The 27,037-nt window shown below is 46.4% G+C and overlaps 1 protein-coding gene across 1 annotated transcript; it reads right to left on the reverse strand.

The window, feature by feature from the left end:
- Nucleotides 1-474: 474 nt before the first annotated feature.
- On the reverse strand, nt 475-25,220 carry LOC122929034 (alkaline phosphatase-like). Its single transcript, XM_044282458.1, has 12 exons — nt 25,109-25,220; nt 12,215-12,331; nt 11,577-11,696; nt 11,381-11,496; nt 10,257-10,431; nt 9,007-9,182; nt 8,706-8,849; nt 7,119-7,188; nt 6,897-7,031; nt 6,582-6,773; nt 6,330-6,449; nt 475-1,259 (listed from the first exon to the last, which is right to left on the reverse strand). Exons 2-12 carry the CDS (start codon nt 12,276-12,278, stop codon nt 997-999), a joined length of 1,575 nt encoding a protein of 524 aa, XP_044138393.1. The 5' UTR covers nt 12,279-12,331; nt 25,109-25,220; the 3' UTR covers nt 475-996.
- Between the last annotated feature and the right edge of the window lie 1,817 nt (nt 25,221-27,037).

Below are 27,037 nucleotides of genomic sequence, written 5' to 3' on the forward strand. Positions count from 1 at the left end.
CATACGAAAAACCGCCCCCTGAATTACAGTGGTTTATTGCAAACCCAGTGTATGAGGGTTTTTCAGGGTCGCAGGTATCCCGCCACACGTCTAGTCTTCCAGCTCAGTTCTATAAATGGCTGGAAGGAATATACTGGATGCCATTGTATCCCGACCCCGCCGTCTGCAGTAGGGGAATCTCCCCAAATAGAAGCGACCTAGGCGGACGTGTCAACGGTATGTGTCCGCTCTGTGTTTTCAGGCCAAGATCCTGTGGTTGGAAAACCTCCTGCCGGGAAAATATTGGCTATTTTTACCCCCGCAGCCTCAGTCCTATCCCGTTGATACTTGACATATGACACTGGAGCAGCACCCTCTAGTGGTTGGCATTGGCAGCTACATTAGAGTAGCGCCCCCTAGTGATCAGATCGTGTGCAGCTCTTTTCGGTGCAGCGATTTGCCCCTCTCCCTCGTTTGCAGTTTCATGGGTTTTTTTTGTTTGTTTTTTTTATATCTTTTTATTTACAGAAAATTAAATGCAAGAATAAAATCTAATAAATGTACAAATCCTCATCTGTCCCCCTCCCTCCTAAATCCAGAGCGATCCCCGATAAATACGGTCCTGTCTGTCTCTAGGCGGTCATTACTGCTCCTGTAGGGGTTGTCTCCCAACTCTCCCAGACTTCTTACTGGCAGACTCTTCAAAATGGAAAATGTGCCATTCAGTATCCTGGGAAAGCTGGGCGACGACCCCTGCGGGAGCGGTAGTGGTGGCCACATTTATTGTCACTCAACCAAATGGATGCTGGGGTTCCAGGGCTGATAATTATTGGGGTGCAGAGGGGCGTCTGGTGCTCCGCCTGGTCTTCTAGTGGTTGTGAAGTAGTCTTTGGCTTTAATTTCCTGCTGCTTGTGACACAGAACCTGCTGTGGAGTGATCCCCTGGACGGTGTAGCAGGGCCAATGTCCTACAATGGAGCAGCGCAGTGTGAGGTAGGAGGTCAGCGTCTCCGCTGCTCACAGGACCAGCCGCACGACGAGGGCGATGGACAGCAGGGTCATTGAGACCTCTGTGCTCTTCCCTGAGCTTGCTGACTTGCAGTGGTTGAGGTTCTGTCCTACACAGGAGGCGTACGCCATGACATGAGGGATGTAGTTCTGCTCATGGACACCGTGCAGCAAATGTGCCATTGGACCCTTGGCGAAAACAGCGACATCTTCTCCACCGTGCGTCTCTTGGCTAAGAGGGACCGCAGACTGCGCCTGGTAGGATGACTTAGCTGAAAAGAACATGGACAATGTGAGGGTTTAGTAGGATGCGGTGTAACTGGCAAAACCACCACAGCGCCAAAATTGTAACATTAAACAGCCGCTAAACTAAAAAAACAAATACAAAAAAAAGAACATCCAGCAAAACGTGACACTGATCTAATTTTTCTGTTATCTATGCTTATTTCGGAAGATATCACAATGGCAGACCATGAAAAATATAATAGAAAAGCAGTGCATTGTTCTCTTGGGCTGTAGCCGTGTCTTTTCCCCCTCTCTCACCCCCTGATCCCACTGCACATGAGCCGGGAAGTTTCGTATGGCACCAGCCATAGTGCTAATAGTACCAACTATAGTATATACATAGCACCAGCCATAGTACATACAGCTACTTTGCCCAGTTATACAGTAATAATTGGCTGCATAAATGTGCAGATTTGCCGTTCAGCAGCTTTGGAAAGCTGGGTGGAATGTGGAGGTATGCCTAAGATCACATTACTGATATATGTTTGTGGTTGTCCTGATATTATTATATTTATAGTGTATATAGAATGGATGTACTAAGTGTGACCTCCATTGCTTCTTGTTACCCAGATTGCTGAATTTAAAATTAGCTTAGTTATATAGTGATAAATCCCATATATATATATATATATATATATATATATATATATATATATATATATATATATATATATATATATATATATATATATATATATATATGTGTGTGTGTATATGTAGCTAGACCAATTTTCCCTTCTGGAAAAGCTGGGTGACGACTGTAGAGCTGCATTAGTGACAACAGGTTATGGTGCCCTGATACACACAATGCCGCCCTGATACACTGTGTGTATTTTATATAACCAATATGCTCCCATCACCAACCCACAGATATTATTACCCAGCTTTCCCAGACGGCAGAATGACAGATCACCCTATTTGTGAACTGGTAAATCCCTAGTACTGAAGAAAACCTAGCTGTATTTGGTAGCTCGGGTCCTGGAAAAGCATAATCCCCATGATATATCCTCCATACTGTAGTGTGGCCAGACAGATTTGTCACTCAGATCCCCGGGAAGCTGGGTAACAAATTATGTGGAACTTTACTAGTGACTGCTAAATATTAAGGGTACGTTCAGACCAGTGTTTTGAAATCCGGCAGGCTTTTCGGGCAGAGGAACAGCCTTCCGTGGATCACAGTATCTGGCATAGCCGGATAATGCCGGCGGAACTGCTTGGATTCCAATTGACAACAATAGGATACGACGGGGATCTGGCCACTTTCCATCAGATCGCAATGTAATCAGTGGGGATCTGGCAGTTCCCAGCATTATCTGGGTATTCCTGACATGGTAAACTCAAGCAGGCTGTTCCTCTGCTGGATTTTAAAATGCGGACGTGAATGTAGGGTAAGTCTACCTAAATAAATCCTCCTCACTCCCAAATAGTGCCATAGTTAGGCAGATTAAGGTTCTGGGACAGCTGAGTTAAAAACATATGGAACTGTAATAGACTGCAGAATACTAAGGCTAGAGTCTGAGGTTTTTGGCTGAGGATTTGAAGCAGATCTGCCTGCAGGATTTTCTGCCAAAGCCAGAAATGGATTTGCAAGGAATCAAAAATATAAAGGAATGATTTATACTTCTCCTTCCTGGTGGATCTACTTCTGGCTTCTGCCTTAGAACCTCGTCCGAAAAAACTGTGTAGCCATAATCTACTAAGATAAATCCCCCTCACCACTCCTAAATAGTGCCATAGTGAGGCAGATTTGGCTTTCAGGATCCTGGTAAAGATAGGTTACCACCATGTGGAACTGTAATAGACTGCAGAATACTAAATCTACTAAGATAAAACCCCCTCCTCGCTCCTAAATGGTGCCATAGCTAAGCAGAATTGGCTTTCAGTGTCCTGAGAAATGCCCGTTCTGATGGAAACCTTCCCCTCTATCAGAAATGTTTTAGATCTTAATCATTGGTGATTATCTAGTCTAAACTAGATCTAGTTATTTAGGATCATTGGGGTTGTGATCTCCTAGGCCATGTAACTCCAGAAAATCCCTTTTAAATAGACATGAAAAGAAATGCAACTTTCTAATAGAAATATCACTTGAAGTATCTACTGCAGCTAGATAAAGAGAAGAGGCTTTGAAAGCAAACAATACAGTGGCTGTGGGAGCGTGCCAGGGTGCTTAAAGTGTGTGACTTGAGATTAGGTGAAGTGCTGTACTCTGGTTTTACATCTGCGGCATGCTGTTAAAAAAAAAAAAAAAAAAAAAAAAAAAAACAGAAGCGCCAAATCTGTGATATGACGGACGCCAACCTGACTTTAATGGGTTTCCGTTATTGTGTCAGTCGTTTTGCCAGACAAAATGGCACAGCATGCTGCAGCATTTTGTCCTGCATTTTTGCCAGAATCTGCAATGGAGGCTCCTAATGGAACATCCACCATAGAAATGAACCTGTATATCAGATCCTAGCGGTCTTGTAGCTTTACCCCTCCCTTACTAACATCTGCCAGATGTCAGGTCTTTAACGATGGCACCTGCTCAGCAGACAGCTGGTGGCAGAGTCTGTGATGGGCAATAACTCTGATCGCAGACTTTTAACCCCTCCAATGGCATGGTTAATTCCATCAGTGCTCCCAGTGAACATAAACGACTGCCGATTTTTTCCCTCCCCATCCCCTCTTTGCTATGATAGCCTGGGGTCATCTTTAAGTGATATTTTTTTTTTTTTTTTCCACCCATTGACTTCCCATTGCAGTTTATGGTATAAGCAAGCTAATGCTTGCATGTTAAAGGTGGACTCAAAATAAAGGATAAAAAAGTAAAATAAAAGTTTTTAAAATGTAAAAAAAATTTATATATATATAATCAAATCGCCCCATTTTAAAAATAATCAATAGAAAAATAAAAATCGGTATTAGAAGGGTCCCTTTTATTAGTGGGTTACCCTGAGGTCAGTATTAGAAGGGCCAGTGTTACTAGTGGGTTACCAGAGGGGTCAGCATTCGAGAGGTCACTGTTAGGCTCCATTCACACGTCCACAATTCCGTTCCGCATTTTGCGGAACGGAATTGCGGACCCATTTATTTTCTATGCGGGTCCGCAATTCCGAACCAGAAAAAAATAGAACATGTCCTATTCTTGTCCACAATTGCGGACAAGAATAGGCATTTTCTATTAAGTGCCAGCGATGTGCGGTCCGCAAAATGCAGAACGCACATAGCCGTTGTCCGTGTTTTGTGGATCCGCAAAACACACACGGACGTCTGAATGGAGCCTTACTAGTAGGGTACCACAGGGATCGGTATGAAAAGGATCTCTTTTACTAGTGTGTTATCACTGGGAACAGTATTAGAGAGGTCTGTTACTAGTGGGTTACCATAGGGGTCAGCACTGGAGGGGTTAATGTTGGCACCTGTGGCAATGCCACTGAATGAGACTTCTGAATTTGAGTGCGGCGAGAAGATGTGCGGCCAAATACTTTTCTCCTTGTAGTGTAATTCTACCACTCTCCAAATAACCACACATGGAGTATTGTGTGGAGATCTGGCCAACAATTCACAGTAAAAACGGAGCCGAGCTGGAGAGGGGGCAGGACCCAGAAGTATTATCAAAATTGGGGTTATTTAGTTTTAAAGAAAAAAAGACTAAGGGGTGATCTAATAACTATGTATAAATATATCGGGGGTCAGTACAGAGATCTCTCCCATCATCTAACCCTATGAGACCAGGCATAGGGCCCCTTTCACACGGGCGAGAATTCCACACGGGTGCAATGCGTGAGGTGAACGCATTGCACCCGCACTGAATCCGGACCCATTCACATCAATGGGGCTGTGCAGATGAGCAGTGATTTTCATGCATCACTTGTGCGTTGCGTGAAAATCGCAGCATGCTCTATATTCTGCGTTTTTCACGCAACGCAGGCCCCATAGAAATGAATGGGGCTGCGTGAAAATCGCAAGTGCGGATGTGGTGCAATTTTCACGCATGGTTGCTAGGAGATGATGGGGATGAGCAACACCGGACCCCATTAAAGTCTATTCACTGTATTATTTTCCCTTATAACATTGTTATAATGGAAAATAATTGTATTCTTTAATACAGAATGCTAAGTATAATGTCGATTTTAGGGTTAAAAATAATAAAACATAACTCGCCTCATCCACTTGATCGCGCAGCCGGCATCGTCTTCTTTCTTCTTCTTCTTTCAGGACCTGCAAAAGGACCTTTGACGTAATCGCGCTCCCCATGTGGTGAGCGTGGTGACGTCAGCGCAGGTCCTGCTGAATGAAGATAGAAGGATTACGTCATCAAAGGTCCTGAAAGAAGACTGCGATGCCGGCTGCACGATCAAGTGGATTAGGTGAGTTATGTTTTATTATTTTTTAACCCTCAATCGACATTATACTTAGCAGTCTTTAATAAAGAATGCTATTATTTTCCATTATAACAATGTTTTATAAGAGGAAAATAATAAAATCTACAGAACACCAAACCCGAACTTCAGTGAAGACATCCGGGTTCGGGTCTGGGTACCACATTCAGTTTTTTTCTCACGCGCGAAAAAAACGGAACAACGGAACGCAATCGCAGCCAAAACTGACTGAAATTGCGTGCCTACTCGCACGATTTTCCCTGAATGAACCTGCATCGCATCCGGCCCTCATCCGTGATGCCCGTGTGAAAAAGGCCATACTGTCTGGTAGGGTTGATCCTGACGATTAAAATGCTACCTGTCTTGTGAAAATCGGTTGTGGTGTTCCCAAGAAACTACGTATTCTTTATGCAAATGACGGCTTCAGTGCGCTGAAGGGTCTGGCCCCGCCCCCCAGTGCACCGAAGCCCTCATCTGCATAAAGAACTAAAGTTGTATTTTCTTGGGAACACCGCAACCGATTTTCACATAACGGGTATGGTTTTAATCGGCAGGATCAACCCTACTGAACAGTGTGCCTAGTCAAATAGGATTGATTCTCCTGACAGATGCCCTTTAAGCCTCTTAGAGTTGCAGAACTCTTTATCTTGGCACAGTTTTTCTTATGCCGGTGCTGTAGCTTTTGTGTCTACTCACTATAATCCACGGTGGAGACATTTTCGCGGCTTCCATCGACCATTCTGTATCCAGGGCCGTTTCCATACAGTATTGATGTGTAGGGTTTCTGGTCAATATCACTCGGTGCTGGAGCCAAACCTGCAATAAGAGGGTCACACTTTTGTCTGTAATTGCATGACTTGGGTGTATATTGAGGGTTATTGTATTTATGATGAAGTCAACCACACTCGCCCACCCCCCCCTCTCTTGTCTAAGATCCTCCCCACTCACCAAAGATGGAATTGCCACGATATGTGTAGCCGCCAAATGTGAAAACGTGGGAGTGGTCAGCGGTGACAACTGTCAGGGTGTCATCCACAGATGTCATGCTCCCTGCAAGGCCTATGGCGACGTCCATCTGCACAGCCTCGTTTAAGGCTTGCTGGGCTTTACCGTCATGATGTCCATGGTCAATACGTCCACCTGATCAAAAGATAAAATTAATGACTATTGCCCCACTACTGGGTCGTAGACATTTGCTTGGTAGATTTGGGAGTTTGTGGTATCTGTATACAGGGTGTGACAACTTCTGTGCTGATCAATCACCTTCCACCAGTAGGAAGAAGCCTTTGGGGTTCTTCTTTAGGATGTTGATGGCCACTGTTGTCATCTCGGAGAGGGATGGGTCAGAAGTTTTATTTCTGTCTAGTTCATACACCAGATCTCCCGGCTCAAACAGACCTGGAAGAAATGAAGCAAGTGAGGAAACGTCTTAATTTTGGGTTTCGACTATGAGATGCCCCCCGCTGGCTCAGATACTACATTTACCCATCAGGTAGTCCACATCCTGTGGTCTCAGAGCCATCAGCTGCTGCCTGTTCCAGACATAATGTGCTGCCTGTGGGTGGGAAGAACATAGAATGGTGAGTCCAGCCTTCCCCAGTTTTTCCTTCCATTGATGGTCTCGCCTCTGCCTACAGATTTATCGCTGAACCTAACGTGTTGACTTTCAGCTCCTGAGCTCCCCCTAGTGAAGGCTGCAGGTAGACAGAATTTTGTTGCTTGTGCCGTTTGTGATAATAGTTGGAGGTTTGCTTTAAGATTTGGGGAAAAATACTATCCCTGCCCTCTTCTACTGGAACCAACGTTCTCCATTTTCTTGCACCTTCTAGGAGTCAACATCTGCAAGATGGAGGCCGGAGCCACGCCGGATGTGCTGCCTGCATTTTCTAAAGCCAGTAAGTGACCTCACTGTGTGTCCTGTGTTTGGGGCTTCTTTGATACAGGGGAGAAGGCCATGACATATGGTGTCCATTAAAGGGGTATTCCCATCTGGGATACTGATAGTGTATTACTACGATATGCCATCAGTGTCGGATAGGAGCGGGTCCCACGTCTGGGACTCGTTCCTGTCTCCAAAACAGGGCCCCCAAAGCGAAGGGCTAGCAGCCTGCATGCATGACCACCCTCCGTTCACTCAATGAATGGAGAACAAGCTACGCGTGCATAGTGTGTTCTCCCTCACTTTGAGGGAGATAGATGACAGATCCTAACGATATGCCATCGATGTCCCAAATAAGGATAGCCCTTTAACCACAACCAATGCAAAGTATCTGGGCAGCCATCTCCACTAATTTGTGGGAAAAGGAATGGTGGGGGCGTGCAGCTCAGGACAGCCTGTAAATGTTCTTTCCAGCCATTCGAAGGATGACCAGTGGAGCCTTCTTTTAAAGGGGTTGTCTAACTTCAGCAAATAGCATTTATTTTGTACAGTAAGTTAATACAAGCCACTTACTAATGTATTGTGGTTGTCCATATTGCTTCCTTCACTGGCTGGATTCCTTTTCAAATCACGTTATGCACTTCTTGTTTCCATGGTTACGACCACCCTGCAATCCATCAGTGGTGGTCGTGCTTGTACATTACAGGAAAAAGCATCGGGCTCTCTGGTGGTCAGGACCATGGGAGTGGGTGTAGGCCAGTGCATTTTCCTATAGAGTTCAAGCACAACCACCACTGTTGGTTTGCAAGGTGGTCATAAACATGGAAACGAGCAGTGTATAATGTGATGGGGAAAAAAATGAGTCCAGCCAGCAAAGGAAGCAATATGGACAATCACAATACATTTAGTAAGTGGCTCTTATTATCTTCCTCTACATAATAAATGCTATTTGCTGAAGTGAGACAACCCTTTTTAAGGCAGTATTTGCACGTGGATTGTTTGCAATGGATTTTGAAACTTGAGAACTGCATCTAGAAGAGACATGTCTCTTGATGGAGTTTCTGTGCGGAAACTACAAGTAGTGGCCATTGTAATCCGCAGCAGGAATCTGAGACTCTGCCTCGGATATCTGCGCTTGATATCTCCAGTAAGTTAGTCGCATGTGGCAGAAGAGTGGTCCTCTGGCGTTGTACCTTGTTGTGGGGCTTCTTCTCCCTCCACACTTGGGTCAGATTCAGTCCGTCAAGTCGGGTGCCGTTTGCCTTCTCATCTTTTGGATACTCGACGTCGGGGGTGTTCTTGGGGAACATGTACTTCCTGCCCCCGCCCATGATGACCTGTAATAAGTGATAAGTGTCATCTCTCATGTGGTGTCTTCTTCTCTTCCTAGTGAAGCTCCTTCTGCTCCAGATTTGGTACCAAACCGACTCGCACAAAACCGTAAGTTGATGACCTCAAACTACTTCCCTCCCCTCATCCAACCAAGGGACTTACCTCAATGTCTGGGATATTATGTATGAGCTGCCAGGCAATGTCCTTACATCCTCCCTCCACGGCATCTGTAGGCATCTCTTTATCGGAGTACCAATCACGGTTGACGCAGTGGGCATAGGCAGCACTTGGGGTGGCGTGGTTAACCCTCGTGGTGGTCACTACCCCTACAGATTTCCCTGGGGAAGAATGACAAAAGGGCTGAATGCCTCCTAGTGCTTGGCCACGCTCTTCACACAACCCTGACTGGTGGATAACCCATACTACTATGCAGTGCTCAGTGTGTCCTACTGATCTGCCTGTGTCTGGGGCATTACTGCAGTTCTGGTGTTCCTAGTCATAAACTAGTAATGTAATGAGTAAAGTTGCTCTTTTATTTGGGGGTGCCTCTGGACTGGGGACCCAGGGATGTCCTGAAGTCATCATCGGCGACCACCTAATAGGGCCGCCATCACCGTTCCCACAGGTTTATCTTTAAAAGACTAACAATACATCAATGGGTAAACTTGTCACACTGTAGTCCTGCAACGCTGGTCCTGTGGGAGCTCTGGCCATACTTGTTATCCATGATGGATAAACCATGGTATGTAGGGAGGCGACTCAAGCGCTTAAGAGTTTCTAAACTTTAGGCGTAAGTTCTTTGTGCCATATGATGGTGGCACCACTTAGTGCACTGCAGTATTTATGTAGTATCACGGTGGGGTGCACTTGGGAGAAGGAAGGGGGTTCTAGGTCCTGCTTGATCCTCCAGTACTGTAGTAGCGATGCTGCTGTGCTATGGTTCCTGGGTGTTGGAGGAGGCCTGGGTGGCACCTACGCAGCAGCATCTCTAGAACGTTGGAGAGGTGGGCAAGGAAGCAGAGTCAGGGGTGCCGAGACAGTCACAATGACTGAAGTAGCTTCCATGCCTGCTGACTCTGCATCCTCCTGACTCTCTCCATCTTCCATCTGTGCAGGCACCTCCTTGTGTTGCTGTGCCGCAGAGCAGCAGGGTGACAGCCTGTACAGCAGCATCACTGCTAGTTGGAGCCAGGCCATGAGGGACTCTAGTCCTAGTGTGATGGTGTAAGCGGGTCCTGTTGCTTGTCTGGATAGTTTGCAGGCAGACGTGTGTTGTGCCCATTGCTGCTGCCCAGCCTTGGGTTAGATGGGCACCTCCCAGTATGAAATGGTCTGTTTCCGGATGTGTGGTCAACATGGTGGATCTAGTGTCGGGGGAGCAGAGCCTAGTCCCCATCCTGTCGTGCACTCACCTGCTTCTTTGGCCCACTTTAAGATGGAGTTGACTTCATTGCCCTTTGTGGTGTTACATTGACCTCGCACCGCGGCGGCATTCACACCGACTGTCCCCTCGTTGGCTTTTACTCCGCACAGGTAGGCGGTGGCGGTGCCTGCGCTGTCTGGGACCTGTGCGTCGGTGTTATACGTCTGCAGGAGCGAAAGCGAAGTGAGGTCAGAGGGGTCAGGATGGTGACGTCTCCGAATAACGTGAGACTTGTTAAGCCGACTGGAATGGGGGGGGGGGGGGTAATTGTTATACGCTGCAGGTGCGTGGGATATAGCTCAGCTTCACATGCCGCACCCTGTGGGGTCACGATGTGGTGGCGACCCCTCCGGTTTTCACATGAGATGTTTGGCCCCCAGAGCAGCAATAAAGGAGCCATCCCTGTAGTGTCCCCGGCTCCAGGTGTCTGTTCCCCCGCCCAATTATCTGATTCTCATTTTTAACTTGTGGTTTCTGTAGATGAAAAATGCGGCAGGATAATACAGGGAGGGCGGGGTGTGACCGCTGGAGATTATAATAAAGGTGTGTGATAAGACACCTGGATGATGTAACCATGTTATATACCCTGCTATAAAGTGTTAGGGACGTGCCCCCTCCAGTCCTGGGCTTGGGGTCTTTCTTGGGTGTAAAATCACAGCTCCTATGTACAGGAAAGGTCAGATCCACGCTCTGGAGGGAACTACCACCCACAGGAATGCCGGCTGACCAGTGATGCCCCTTTCCCTGGCAGCAGGTAAACTGAGGTGTCTTGTCTGGTGGTTTCCTGCCCTGTGATGCCCGGAGCCTGCGGTTGATGCCCACAGAAACCTTCAGCTCATGATAAATCAATGAAAAAAAAAAAAAGGAGGAATAAACAGAAGTTTTGATGTAACCGGAGACATCGCTGCTAAATCCGGACGCAGAGAGGAGCAGTCCCCAGGCGGCTGCGGGCAGGATGGTGGCATTATTGCAATTCATACTATGCCTCTGGATCCCAGAATCTGTGCTCACCCCATGCCCACAATATGCCCTAACAGAGCTACAGCGAATGCACCCACCACCCCAAGTGGTGCTGGCCTTCACTGCACCCACCTGACTCTGCCCATGACTCACCTTTGCCAGAGCAACATATGGGAACTTGTCCATCTCCAGCATGGTCTCCTCTCCAGGTTTCCCAGCAAGCTGACCCTTGAAGATTCGTGTCGCTGTAACAGTTGACACCCCCATACCTGTGATAGAGGGGGATCATTAATAAATGGCAGAGAGACCATCCCTGCCCTCACCCGGGCAATGCCAGCCCTGCACTCACCATCTCCCAGGAACATGATGATGTTCTTGGCTATCTTGGTGTTGAGCTGCTGCAGACCTAGTGCTTGCTTTAAGGTGTCCTGGGCCTGGTTCCTCCAGTATTCTGGGTCCTTCTCCTGCTCTAAGGAGGGTTACAAGTTGCATGTGACAATTGAGTGTACAGGGGACACCTAGAGGACCAGCACGAAATGTAGATTCACCAGTATGACACTTTATGCAACTAGCTAGTGGACTCTGTTTCATTTCTTCACACTTCTCAACATCTCTGCTTACTGTCATTGAATAAGAAAATCGTTTACATCCAAAACCTGTTCTGACCTAATACTTCTCAGCTGAGGGTTTGCTACAGTTGAATCCAGTGCAGACAGTCCTTTGACAGAAGCCGCTTGGCATTTTATCTTTATTGATTGATACATTGTAACAAACTGATCAGTGTCCTTATACTCCAGTCACATCCAAAGCTGCAGTCTCCATTCTGCTGGATGTCCCTGGCCACAGTCGGTTTGGCCTGCCATGGGAAGATGGTCTCTGTAACAACAGGGATATTGAGCAAACGGGCAGAACCGTTGCAGCTCTGGATGTTACTGGAGTATCGGATCTTTAGTCACCCTGGGTCAATGTCTCCACCTCACCTCTTACCTGGGAAGCTTTGTGCCATGGTCAGTTTGATGAGCAGCAGCAGCATCCACCATCTCGGGTCCATGCTGTCCGTCACTTGCTCAAGGTCAGAACAGCTCCAGCACCTTGTGCGCAGTCCTGCCGATCAGAGAGGATAGTGAGAGTTCAGCCCTGCGGAATACTCTGCTGGGGGTTAGACTCCTACATGGAACATGCAGCATTTATAAGCCATCCCAGATATTGACATAAATTGCAGGTTGTGCGTCCCTCCAACTGTGGCTGCTGAGTAAACTGAGAAACCCTGAACCCCTCAATTACTTTACCAGATTTATACATGAAAGATAAAAGCAGAAAATCCTGTTCACAGCGAGGTGCAAACAAACAGCCAAAAATAAAACCTGGCATAACGAGGAGACGAAAGGTCGGAGGGTGGCGACACATGGGCACAAAGAGGCAATTGTAGTGCAAGAGAGTAGATTTTCACCCAAATGTCCTTCAACATGTACATAACATCCTGTCCACAGGGGGGCAGTATTATAGTAGTTATATTCTTGTACATAGGAGGCGGTATTATAGTAGTTATATTCTTGTACATAGGAGCAGTATTATAGTAGTTATATTCTTATACATAGGCAGTATTATAGTAGTTATATTCTTGTACATAGAAGGCGGTATTATAGTAGTTATATTCTTGTCAATTATCTTTTTATTGAGAAAGGTCAAGATCAAAGATACAAAGTTGACATTCCATACACGTAGGTATAAAGATAGGCATCGTATAACAACATATCTGAGGTTAGACACATCCTCTTACTTTTTTAAAGCCTGTATTACAGATGTTAACGTATCATAGAACCACTTGTCGCACATATATATAGCGTAATTAAGGCACTTAATAGGTGATCAGGTAATACACATATTACAGTGTTGTAATACAACCCTTTGTTAAGATTTTATAAAGTGCAAGTACTACTTGTGTAGGGTCTGTAAGGACCTCTGAGATCTTGAGGCAACTGGCCTCATGAACATAAAACATGAAACAATAATAACGACAAACAATAGATCTCTAGTTATTCATGGAAATAAAGCTTTCTGTGATATTTAGTCAGGTATGCAATACAATAAGATATGACCGGGTCAATAGACCGTTATGGAATTGTTAATAGTGTTGACTCCCTAAATTGCAACCATGGCCTCCACATCTTAGCGTGTTTCTCATGAGTCCTGGACTCCCAGCTGGCTAACTCTTCTAGGCGTTGGATGAGGTCAACCTTATGTATCCAGTGAGAAATGGTAGGGGGTTCGGTACTGAGCCATCTCTGAGGAATTAGCAGCCTTGCTGCTTGAATTAGTTGAGTGGCAAGGCAGCCTCTAGATGGGGAGAACGCCTTTGTAGGTAGCCACAAAAGGACCAAGTCAGGTGTTAATGTTATATCAGTATGAAAAATCGATTTCAGAGCATTAGAGATACTATCCCAAAATGGTCTTATCCCTGAGCAATACCATAAAATGTGTGAGAGGTTACCCTCCTCTGAGTTGCACCTCCAACATCTATCATTAGGACACAGCCCTCTTGAGAACATCTGTTTGGGTGTCATGTACCACTGGGTTAGTACCTTAAAGGAGTGCTCTTGCACCTTGACGCACCTGGAGAAGCCATGTGAGTTCGCGTATAGCCGGAGGATATCTGTTTCAGAGAAGGTTCTGTTCAACTCCGTTTCCCATGTGTTCAAGAACTGCGGGCGAGCATTGGGTCCTGGTATGTTCAGTGCTAGGTATAGCAATGAGATTGGTGGCCACCCGACAGCTTAGGGAGGGTGGGCAGGGACTGGTGGTCCCCCCCCCCTTTTCTCTTATCCCCCTTTGTTTGGTCTCCTGCTGGCACCCCCTTTTTCGTGTGGGCAGTTAGGGGTTAATGTGAGGATTCGTTTTGGAGAGGAGGCGGGCGCCTAGGAGGGCTTATATGCCACTGTCCCGCCTCCCCTCTTCCTCTTTGAGCGGAAGCGATTTGTCCCTCCCTCCCTCCCCTTTTGAGTTGGTAGTGTGGGGCCTCTTTCGAGGGGGTTTTTCTACGTGGTTCGTGGAAGTGGTTTTTGGGCGGTGTGCCTCGTTGGAATTTTCTTAAAGTCACAGCTGGCGGCAAGTTATTACAGCTTAAAGGTGTTGGAGAAAAAATGGGCGAATCCGCCCGCTGGGAGACCAGCGGCTGGCGGAGAGCACGGTTCAAAAGTTATGGTTTGCCGTTGGAATAAAGCTGTGGCCGATTACCACCCAACAAAATAAAAGGTTGAAAGTTGAACGGTGTCAGTCTCGTTATTAAAAGGTTTAGATGGGGTTGGTATGCGGGGCCAGAGGTAGGGTTGGAGTACCCCTTCCCCATTCCTGATGGTGCCAACAGTCTAGTCTTTTATGTGGTGACATAGAGGATATAATCTTCTCGAACCAAGTTTGGTCCAGATCTTGAGCCTTTTTATCCACTAGGGCCTTACCAACAGACCCAAAGTCCGCCAAGTCTAGGAAGTTGCAAGATTTCATGGTGTTCTTGAGAATGTGTTCATATGGCAATTTGCCTAAAGCATTCTCCAGAAATTCCTTCGTTGAGAAATCTCTCAGGGAACCCCACCCTGGGGGGATGTGTGTTGCTGTCGGCCTAACTGAGAAAGGGATCAGGTCTGCTGGCATGACTGAAGAAGGATTGCGTAGCAATTCATGGTCTCTATTGAGCGGCTTGACTACCCGACCCGTGCCTCTGAGTAGTATATGTGTATGTAGTGAAGTTGAGCTCAGACCCCACAGTGCTGCCCTCTGTGACTGAGCTAACTGAAACAATTCTAACTCATTACCGACTGTTGAGCAACTAGGTACATGGAGTTGCATCCATCTTCTGAGGTGTATTGCCTTGTAATAGAGCTGAACATCCGGTAATGCGAATCCCCCTTGATTCTTCCGTAAAATCATGTGCAATCCTAGTGCCCCCCCCCACAGATAGATAGAAAATAGTCTGCGTATCTGTGTGAAAAATGAGGAAGGGAGGAGAACAGGCAACATCTGCATAACATATAGTATCTTAGGAAGTATAAAGGCTTTTATCAAGTTTTTTCTCCCCATCCAAGAAGTAAATGGGATACGGAGAGAACCAAGTTGACTCTGTATCTCTGATATCAGGGGTTTATAATTCAGCTGAAAAATATTTCCCAAGTCCGATGGAATTTTAATACCTAGGTAGGAAATATGAGAGGATTGCCAGATGAAAGGTGTTGTGGCCTTAAGGGAGAGAACGCTTCTCGAGGGAGCTGATATGTTCATAACTTCCGATTTAGAGTAATTTACCTTATAATTAGAGATCTTACCATAAAAGTCAAACAGAGAGAGGAGATGCGGGAAGGCCTCGACCGGGTTGGAAATTAGCACCAAAAGGTCGTCAGCATAGGCGACATTGGTGTATTCAATCATGTCATTTTTGGCTCTGACCCCTCTGATATTAGAATGAATCCTAATGGCTTGAAGGAGAGTCTCCATTACTTAGATATAGAGAGCTGGTGATAAGGGACAGCCCTGACGGGTGCCATTATGAATAGGGAACGAAGGTGACAGAGTACCATTGACTCTAATTTTAGCGCTCGGGTTGGTATACAGGGTCATAATCGCTCTCTGAAATTGTATTGGGATGCCAAAACTATGTAGCGCCTTCTTCATGAAGTTCCAATTTACCCGGTCAAAGGCCTTCTCCGCATCTACGCTCAAGCAGACTAGGGGGAGACCTTGTCTTTTTGCCCATTGAATGGCCGTAACTACTCTGCAGGAGTTATGGTTCCCCTCTCTTCCTGGCACGAACCCAGCTTGGTCAGGATGTATTAGCTTAGGGAGGAACGAGCTGAGGCGAGAGGCCAAGAGCTTCGCCCAAACCTTGATATCAACGTTTAAGAGAGAAATGGGCCTGTAACTCCCACAGAGTGTAGGGTCCTTCCCAGGCTTAGGTAGAATGGTTACTGTGGCTTCTAGGGATTGACTATGCAGCTGCCCCCCTGTAAGAAGAGCGTTGCACCAGTTTGTGAGATGTGGACATAAAATGTCTGCAAATTTTCTGTAATAACCCACCGGAAATCCATCTGGACCAGGGCACTTTCCTAGGGGCATGGATTTCAGGATCCTCATTACTTCCGAATCAGTGACAGGCACCGTCAGTGAATTCCCCTCCTCACTACTAAGCTGGGGTAATTTTAAGCGGTGTAGAAAATCTGTTATCACCGAGTCTGCGGTTGGTTCTGGGTGGGAGATTCGGTTATCAAGCCCATATAGTTCCTGGAAAAATTTCTGAAATTCTTTGGCTATGTCTGCAGTCCTGTGTAACTGCTTACCTTCCGTAGACTTGATACTGGAGATATACATGGAGTCTTTCCTCTGCTTAATAAGTGAAGCCATTAGCTTCGTGCCTTTTGTCTCCATGAGAGAAAAAGCGATACTGAGCATACTGATATGCCCTGGCATGGCAGGCGTTAAGATGATCTTTCAGTTTTGCTCTCAGGAGAAGAAGTTCCTGCTGTCTCTTCAAGGCTTTCGACCTCTTATGTATAGTCTCCAGGTCAGCAATCTGTTTAAGAAGAGAGTGAAGCAGTTGTTGCCTCTCCTTCTTGACCCTACTCCCTATGGATATTAATTCTCCTCTCATTACTGATTTGTGTGTTTCCCACACAGTCTCTTGTGAGACGTCTGGCGTTAAATTCTCCCTAAAAAACCACGACAGCTTCTGTGACAATGATTCAACTGTTTCTTTCCTATCTAGCAATGTCTCATTCAGTCTCCACTGTTTGTTCTGGGTGGGTAAACTGGCAAAATGTACCACCATTGATACCGGGGCATGATCCGAAATTGTGATGGGATCTATAACTGCCTGTTCAATCATATCTATACAGGTGTTTGAGACTAAAAGATAGTCCAGTCTCTTGTAAACCTTGTGGGCCGCAGAGAAAAAGGTATAGTCTCTACCATTTGGGTGTACCAGGCGCCATGCATCTGTCAATTTCGCTTCCGCTATGCGGGCATTTATGTGGCCCAATGTCGCCTGTGTTTGTTGCGTGGAACCATCTGATGTGTCCACGAAGGGGTTCAGAGGCACGTTTAGATCCCCCCCCCCAACCAGGCATATCCCTTCAGCAAATATTGTGAATTTTTGTAAAGTTTGGGAGATCCAAAGCTTTTGTCCCCTTTTGGGGCTATACAAACTGGCCAAGGTTATCCGCTGCGTGCCAATGAAGCCCTTCACGAACACAAATCTGCCCTCAGAATCCAACTGCGAATCTGTCATCTTGAAAGGGACTCTTTTGGCAATGGCAATACCCACCCCTCTCTTGGCCTTGTCAAATGTACTAAGGAACCAGTTATTGAAATAGCTCTTTTGGAGGGTGGGGACACTTTTAGTTTTAAAATGTAGTTCCTGAAAGAAACCTATATCGGTGTGGGATTTTCTCAACAGTCGTAAAACTTGAGATCTTTTTTGGGGAGTGTTAAAACCCCTAACATTGAAAGAGGTACACTTTAACCGAGACATCACACATATCTAAGAGCGTCTGTATAGGACAGCCTGACTAGCCATATCACTAGAGATGCTATGTAACATGAAACACCAACATCGTGCACAATCCATTCAAAACCTGGGACTGTGACTAAGTACCATAAGAGAGGGTTAACACGTCTGAGCGGACCCCAAACGAGCAGTGTGATCAGCGTGTATACCTCTCCAAAAATGTGCTTGCACCAGGGTTGCACAGGTAGACCCCTGATGTGAGGCATGTAGGGGAAGAAACAAGACCAAGACTACAAGAGGAATCCTGTAAGTCCAGCTCGCCCCGACAAACCTGGTGCAATACAAAGTGCTATCTGGTAAAACCCAACACATATAACTAATTCGCTGAGGCAGTACTAGACAGCCCAATACTGGGCCTGCTAGCCGTTATGTATAGACAGCATGCCGCAATATATATATATATATAAATAACGGAAAATCGGCATTTTGCATGTAAACCAGTATGATTGCTTAAATGAAGCAATATTATCTAACGGGGTGACGTGAATACACAACCAGAGACCCCGGTTCAATAACTGATAACCTTACAACCGAAGGTGCTCAAGTGTCCCGGAATCTGGAACCTGTCTTCCTCCTTGGCGCTGCTGTGTTCCACCTCTGCACCCCCGGTAACTCTGGTTGCGGGACTCCGGTCTCCGCCGAGGGCAGCCATGACGGGATGTCCATAGGGGAGGTCTGGAGTAGCTCCCACGCTGCTGTAAGATCCCCCGGTACTCTGATGGTGCATCTTCTGCCCCCTATGGCAAACGTTAGGCCAAAGTGAAATAGCCACTTATAAGGGGTCTTAATGTGCCGCAGGTGATCAGTGAGGGGTCGGAGGGCCCTCCGCTTGTTCAGCGTTGTTGGCGCCAAATCCTGGAACATGAGGATCTTGGCCTTGTTATAGGTGAGTTCCTTCTGTTCTCTTGCAGCTCTCAGAATCGCCGCTGTATCTGTATATTTCAGGAGGCCACACACCACGTCCCTTGGATTTTCATTCTCTTTCGGCTTTGGTCTGAGTGATCGGTGGATGCGCTCAATTTCTATGCTACCAGCACTCTCCGCTCCCACGAGGCTGTCAAAGATGGCGGCCACCACTTCAGGCAACTCCTCGTGTGTGATCTGCTCAGGAAGGCCGCGCAGACTAATATTCTTCCGCCTACTGTGGTTCTCCTGATCTTCAATTAAGGCGAAAGCAGTGTCCAAAGAGACCATACAGGCTGCAGCATTAGCACCCAGGGTATGTGCATGTGTTAAAATGGCCGCTTGATTGCCTTCTAGCGTCTCCACCCCTTGGCCGATCTGCTTTATGTCCGATTTGATCTCTTGTAAATCGTGGAGTACAGGAGCTATGGCCATGGAGAGGGCCTGTTGGAGGAATTTCCTCGATATGGGAGCTGTACCTGGCTGCAAAGACCCATCTTCCAGGTCAGGGTGCACTCCTGCGGCCCCTTCTGAATCCACAGACCAGTCATCTGGTGCGGGCGGCGCCATTTTAGCCCCACTGCTGGTGCCACTGGCCGGCTTCTTATTCAGGTAACGTTCCATGTCTGTAGCCCCTCAGTCGGATTTTGGGGAGTCTGTCTTGTCTCTGGGGATGAATCTGCCGACTTTCCCCATACTTTGCTGGGTTAAAGTGCAAAATTAACCAGGTTGCAGGGTTACTGTGAGAGGAGCTCTCCTACATGCGACTGTCCAGGTTGGCAGTCAGACTCCGCCCCTCTAGTAGTTATATTCTTGTACATAGAGGGGCAGTATTATAGTAGTTATATTCTTGTACATAAGAGGCAATATTATAGTAGTTATATTCTACATACAAGACAGTGTTATAGTAGTTATATTCGTGTACATAGGAGGCATTATTATAGTATCTATATTCCTGTACATAGCAGGCAGTATTATAGTAGTTATATTATTGTACATAGCAGGCAGTATTATAGCAGTTATATTCCTGTACATAGCAGGCAGTATTATAGTAGTTATATTCTTGTACATAGGAGCCGTATTATAGTAGTTATATTCTTGTATATAGGAGGCAGTATTATAGTAGTTATGTTCTCATACATAGGGGCAGTATTATAGTAGTTATATTCTTGTACATAGGAGGCAGTATTATAGTAGTTATATTCTTGTACATAGGAGCAGTATTATAGTAGTTATATTCTTGTACATAGGAGCAGTATTATAGTAGTTATATTCTTGTACATAGGAGGCAGTATTATAGTAGTTATATTCTTGTACATAGGAGCCGTATTATAGTAGTTATATTCTTGTACATAGGAGGCAGTATTATAGTAGTTATATTCTTGTACATAGGAGCAGTATTATAGTAGTTATATTCTTGTACATAGGAGCAGTATTATAGTAGTTATATTCTTGTACATAGGAGGCAGTATTATAGTAGTTATATTCTTGTACATAGGAGCCGTATTATAGTAGTTATATTCTTGTATATAGGAGGCAGTATTATAGTAGTTATATTATTGTACATAGGGGCAGTATTATAGTAGTTATATTCTTGTATATAGGAGGCAGTATTATAGTAGTTATATTCTTGTACATAGGAGGCAGTATTATAGTAGTTATATTCTTGTACATAGGAGCCGTATTATAGTAGTTATATTCTTGTATATAGGAGGCAGTATTATAGTAGTTATATTATTGTACATAGGGGCAGTATTATAGTAGTTATATTCTTGTATATAGGAGGCAGTATTATAGTAGTTATGTTCTCATACATGGGGGCAGTATTATAGTAGTTATATTCTTGTACATAGGAGGCAGTATTATAGTAGTTATATTCTTGTACATAGGAGCCGTATTATAGTAGTTATATTCTTGTATATAGGAGGCAGTATTATAGTAGTTATATTATTGTACATAGCAGGCAGTATTATAGTAGTTATATTCTACATACAAGACAGTATTATAGTAGTTATATTTCTGTACATAGGAGCAGTATTATAGAAGTTAGTATGGCAGTATAGTGTCTAGTTTGCCCTTGTAAGTGTTGCGCTATTAATGATGCCACCCTAAGTAATTAGGTGCTGAACTATTTGTGGTGCAGGTTTGTGTAGAGCAGCCCCTCATGTCTGGTATCTGTTGTCCTTAGTACTTACCCTGCCAGTCTGCAGGTGAAGTAGCAGAGACATGTCAGTACGGCAAAAGCCACAATGGCGCAGACAACAGTGGTGATGAGTAAGTGCATCTCGTTGGTCATTGCCATGATGAGGTTGAGGCACAGTCTGCCTCACACTGCCCGCGACAGACCCCTAGAGAAGTCCCCTGGGCATCAGGTACCAGGAGACTGAGCCGCCAGATGAGGAGCAGCCTTGCTCAGCACATTCACGGATTTACTATCACCTGACAAGATAATTCCTGAGGATTTGGCATCTATGAGAGCGGTGACCTGACAGTCCTGGGGTCATGTACAGAGCGTCCAGGATCCTTTAGACCCCTACATACTGGATACCTGGGGTCACTGGGGAGAAGGGAGCCAGAAATGGTCACGTGGATGTAGGGAACTGATCCCTGAATTAGAGCTATCTGGTATGGGACTGTATGACACTTTGGGATTAGATACAGCGGCTTATCAAACAGTATCATGTGATGGTATTAGATACCATGGGTCAGCAGACAGTATCACACATGATGTAAGAAACAGCAGACAGTATCACACATGATATTATATGCAGTAGGTAGTTTTAAACACGATGAGCTTAGATACAGAAGAGTATCACACATGATATAAGAAACAGCAGACAGTATTACACCTGATTTGATTAGATACAGCAGACAGTAATAGTGGAATAGATGCAGTACACAGTAATATATACAGGTATGATGGGTTTAGATACAGCAGACAACATTACACATGATGGGATTAGATACTGCAGACAGTGTCACACGTGCTAGGATTAGATACAGCAGGCGGTATGGCGCGTGATGGGATTTAGATACAGCAGGCGGTATGGCGCGTGATGGGATTTAGATACAGCAGGCGGTATGGCGCGCAATGGGATTTAGATACAGCAGGCGGTATGGCGCGTGATGGGATTTAGATAAAGCAGGCGGTATGGAGCGTGATGGGATTTAGATACAGCAGGCGGTATGGCGCGTGATGGGATTTAGATACAGCAGGCGGTACTGTGATCAGCTGCTCTGCACAGGTTTGTCACTTGGTTTTTTCGGTTGCTCCTTGGCGTCCGGTATAGTTAGATCTCTGGGGCAGGAGCCAGTTGCTCACCAGTGACAGACGTGACTTGGCTGCCATTACTGGCTTGTAGTATGCGATGACTACAGGAAGGCAGAGGGTTGTGTTTACCAGGGCTGAGGGGTGACGGAGGGCTCGGGTTGTTGGGGGGGGGGGGGGTCATTATTCTCCTATTGTCTTGTGCCCAGGCTTCTTGTCCATTTTGGACTCCCCTGTTAGTGTATTAGGTCCCCAGATGTTCAGCAGCTTCTCTGTAACGCCCAGTAATCTTAGAGGGGTACAGAACAGAATATTGGGGTACTGGCACATTGAAATTAATCTAGCTCTCTGTAGTGGCTCTGTTACTAGGGACCACCACCCCTCTTTCGGCCTGTATTGAGCGCATAGCACCCACAGTTCTACAGAACCAAACTTGGATATAAACGACCGTCCCAAGGTGTGTCTGTACGTCAGGAGGCATCAGCAGGGATTTCTGCAATTTGGGGAGAAGATTGCAATCGCATCTCATGACTGAAGCTACTTGACGGCAAAACCCCTTGCCCTTAGGGCTGCACCAGTACCCCCCCCCCCCCCTTATATCTATCATGTCCCTTTTATAATATGTACATGGTGAAGAGACCATGGGCCTGGTGCCAGGGCCAGGGGGTGACTGTTCACACTGCGCTTCTTGCAGCTATGCCCTAAGAAGGAAATTGTAAAAAAAAGTTTGGCTGCCATCCGCCGGGATTGTGGGAGACTGTGATAATGCCCTTTCCTTTCCCGACTGTAGTGGGATCATCCCTCGCATGCCATCCCCCCCCCCCCCCCCCCAACCACTCCTTTCTGTGAGAACAATCACTGGCTAATGAGTTCCTGCTGTCGGTAACAAGACCCTGCCACAATAAAGTCTGTTCCCCTCCTGTGAAAGCTAGAGCCCCTCATACAGACCGCCATATGCATACTTTGTCCGTGACCTCCTGCGTACCATATTGTACCCCTGATTTCATACCGAACCCCTCAGCAAACACATTGCGGCCGCTGTACTACAGAGGTGCATGGAAGCCCCGCCGCTAGAGGAGAATGCGGTGCCGCACAGAGACCTCCATAGTCAACTCTGCATGCCGCTGCACAGGCGGGTAATTGATATTCAGGGCCCCCCTTACTCATCTGATTGGCTCTTTTGTTTTATTTGGCAGATGGGGCACATCTTCCCTTTGCCACAGAAGCCGGCCACCGAGCCAAGTAGGTCAGCGGTGAATGAATAGCCAGGGCCGGTCACATCCACTGCCCTGTGCCCCACGAGGAGGGAGGGGTGGCCGTACCCACCCCTAAGTTATACATTGAATTCATGCATTTGGGTTCTTCAACTGGAAACCTTTGAACTTGTGCCTCTTAAAGGGACAGTGACCCTTCATTCTGGAACCAATAGCAAGCTTTCATAAGTGACGTTTTAATGCGGTTCTGGAAACCAAGGTCAGGAGAGGATCGTAAAGTGGCTGACTGGGGAGCTAGCGCACGCCGATGTACGTGAATGGAGGCCGCTGATGGATGGGACCGCTCACGTGACCCTCCACCAGGGACTGTTTTTGGAGCACAGCAGGTGAGCAGCAAACATAAATTAGACCTTGTAAAAAGTCATGCCTGTTACTAGCTACATGTATGTGCTGTTCAGCACACGTGCAGCTAGTAATAGTGGCCAACCCCTTTTAATAAACACCACATGTGAAGGCTCCATAAGAGGAACAGCTGATATCAGTCGCATACACCGGGGATGTGATATAAAGTAGTAATCATGGGGGTCAGGGAGGTGTCGACACCTTGGCGCTCATCCCATTGAACACTACAGTCAGCCTTTCACCAGCCTGAAATGACCTGACACACTATCAATTCTAGCTGAATATATATATATATATATATATATATATATATATATATATATATATATATATATATATATATATATATCCATATGTATATGTGTGTGTGTTTTTTTCAATACAATAAATTAATCTAGCAAATAATCCACAAAAGCATACCCCCTTCCTCTCTGATCCACAAAAACAGACCCCCCTTCCTCTCTGATCCACAAAAACAGACCCCCCTTCCTCTCTGATCCACAAAAACAGACCCCCCTTCCTCTCTGATCCACAAAAACAGACCCTCCTTCCTCTCTGATCCACAAAAACAGACCCTCCTTCCTCTCTAATACACAAAAAATAGACCCCCCCCCTCCTCCCAACTCTAATCCACAAAAAATAGACCCCCCCCCCTCCTCCCAACTCTGATTTTGGGGGAGGGATGTAAGTAGAATATAACAGTTTGGCTGGCATTATCTGGAGATGACTGAACAGTTTAACTGCAATCAGATTGCAGAGTATGAGCCGTGGGATTAGATCTCGGTCCTTGCTAGATCCAGTCTTGCTAGGACCTGTTCAAATCCTGCCCTAAAATGACCCTAGAGTCCTAGAGGAGGAGGACAGCGACCCTCTGTTCATTGTATCATACACCCAAGTCCCATCCATAAACTTCCTCCAAGGACTGAACCCTAAGATCGCAACCACATCTACCAGCCCTGGCATCAACCCTACATCTAGACCCAACCCTCAGCCCTACCATCATGTACAAATGTGCCCCCAGACCTCCTCCAAATATAGAACTAATTCCCCCCCCCCCCCCCCACCCCTGTCCTGGCATCAACTCTATATATAGAATCAAAATCCAGCCCTACCATGTACAAATGTGCCCCCAGCACTCCTCCAAATATAAAACCCTACCGCTACCCCAGCCACAATCCTGGCATTGCCAATAAATATGCATTCCCCCCCCCCCCCCCCAGACCTGGTATCACCCTGTCCCCATATGTAGAGCTAGCCCCCGCTCCTGCTGGCATCCCCCAACAGATGGCACAGCCCCGGGGAGAACATTGTGCATAGGCAGCACTGGGGTCCTGGGTTGAAATCTGACATCTGCATGTAGTTTGTAGGTTCTCCCCATGTTTGCGAGGGTTTCCTCCCACACTCCAAAGGCATACTGAGATTGTGGGAGAAAGTGAGCGATGATGATGTCTGTAAGGGGCTGTGGAATATCTCGGCTATATCAGCAAGAGAAATAAGTAATGCAATTACTCTCATCAGTGCAGGGGATGATGAGAGCCTCTTACCTGTGTCCTGAGCTTCCGAGCCTTGTGCAACTTGTGACTGAGAAGTTGAAGAAAAGTTCAAGGAGGGAAGTGGTTTTACTTACGGGACAACCCATTGAGATGCAAATATGTCCTCCCCATGCAGATTCCACCCCCCAATCCCCTCTGCTGATGGCAGCCCCCCCTTCTCACCCCTGCACTCCCTTATTCTTTCAGTCTCTGTGCAATAGACAGGATTTCTCCTTCAATGAGTGAGATGCTAACCCACAAACTTCCTTAAGGGTGGGGAGGGCTGAAGAAGGTCCCTCTGATCGGAGGGGCCCACACTGCTGGAAGAACAGGCATGTACATGTCTATTAACGCAGCCGATATGCAAGAACATTCCGTAGACAAACGTGGCTCTGCTACATCTGTATTCTCAATCTTATAGCTCTAGGGGGCAGTGATGATCCTAACGTATAAATGGTCATCATTTGATCTGGTCGCTGTCATGGCGGCAGGGTAGCAATAAAGTAGGGAAGTGGACAATGTGGAGAGTTTATCCCAATGTTTTGTTGAAATCGCATTGGAAAAAATGGCGCTCCACGCACTTGACGTTGCGTTTTTGAGTTGGGGGCGTCGCTTTAGAAGTCCCACCTGTGTCGCGGATTTACAACCGCTTTCCACCACTGTGTTTTAAGACCTGTGCCGTGTTCCTCTGCAGTCCTGCAATTCTTGATTAAAGCCTTTAAAAATGCAGGCTTATGGACGTGTTGGGGGGGTCATGGGGTTGGTCTAACATCTACATTCTAGACCTTTACATCTCAATCCGGTGGCACGCCCCCAAGTTAAAGAATTGCTAGCAAAATGTAAATTGCGCGGATCGGTGGGCATCTTGGCTCCGCCCTCTTGCCCTTTGGCCCCTTCAGTGAAATTGTATAATAATTCTCCCTATGAAGTTACGTCCATCTCTTAGGACTCCGCGGCTTCACTTATTTTCTTCACTGGTAACTGCTGTTGTCCACGGCGCAACGGGATCAAGGACGGCTGTGGTTTTCAGTCCAGCTGTACCCTAAAAAAAAACACACAGAGTAGTACAGGTTTTTAACGGTTTGTGTTCTGGATGTATCAACAACTCATCGGTGGTTGTACTGGCCCGAAACCTAGAGAACATTTGGGATCTGTTGTTGGAACCTCCCTCTAGAAGAACATGGGGGGGGGGTCCAGGTTCGGCATCCAGAATACTAACAGTTAAACTCATACAACCATGATTGTCCCAACATGCGTGTGTTCTAAATGGGGAGAGGGGAATAAACTGCTGCGATCCAACACGCGTGACCCATCTTTTCCCCCAAAATCTGCCGCAGGGAGAGCGAGAAAACCCCCATTTAAGGTACATTTGCACAAACGTAAGCCGTCCGTACCGGTGCTGCGGACTGCAAATCGCACGGGCACCGGCCGCGTGAATCCCGTATTGCTGCGCTGACCCATTGACTTGAATGGGTCCACGATCCACAATATACGGCAAAAGGTAGAACATATACTATCTTTTGAGGTGTGGAGGCATGGACACGAAAGCCCACGGAAGCGCTTCCATGGCCTTCCAATCCGTGCCTCCACTCCGCCCCATATCTTAAGGATTGCGGAGCCATTCAAGTCAATGGGTCTGCATCAGTGATACAGGAGTCACACGACCGATGCCCGTATATTGCGGAACCACCAATTGTGGTCCACAATACCGGTGTGAATTGACTCTTACAGTAATGGCAGATGAAGTATCTAGTTACAGCAGGACCAACCATCTAATGTGTGTGTCTGACCAGCTTCAGAATGGATACTGAGTGTTAGACAGGCTCCATACATACAGCGTAGGAGAAGCGTGACTGTACAAGCGACCCACCGACAGAATATGAGAAGCAGGACTGTACAAGTGCCCCACTGACAGAACGTGAAACGCGGGACTGTGGATGT

Source organism: Bufo gargarizans, chromosome 2 (assembly GCF_014858855.1).
Source record: "Bufo gargarizans isolate SCDJY-AF-19 chromosome 2, ASM1485885v1, whole genome shotgun sequence".
Lineage (NCBI taxonomy): Eukaryota > Metazoa > Chordata > Amphibia > Anura > Bufonidae > Bufo > Bufo gargarizans.

Bases quoted from the DNA above. Each gene is read 5' to 3' on its own strand.
- LOC122929034 (XM_044282458.1), bottom strand. From the start codon at position 12,278: ATGGACCCGAGATGGTGGATGCTGCTGCTGCTCATCAAACTGACCATG. The intron at 11,497-11,576 runs GTGAGTGCAGGG...CCTCTATCACAG, and splicing joins CATCATGTTCCTGGGAGATG to GTATGGGGGTGTCAACTGTT. The intron at 9,183-10,256 runs GTGAGTGCACGA...ATTCTTCCCCAG, and splicing joins AAAGTGGGCCAAAGAAGCAG to GGAAATCTGTAGGGGTAGTG.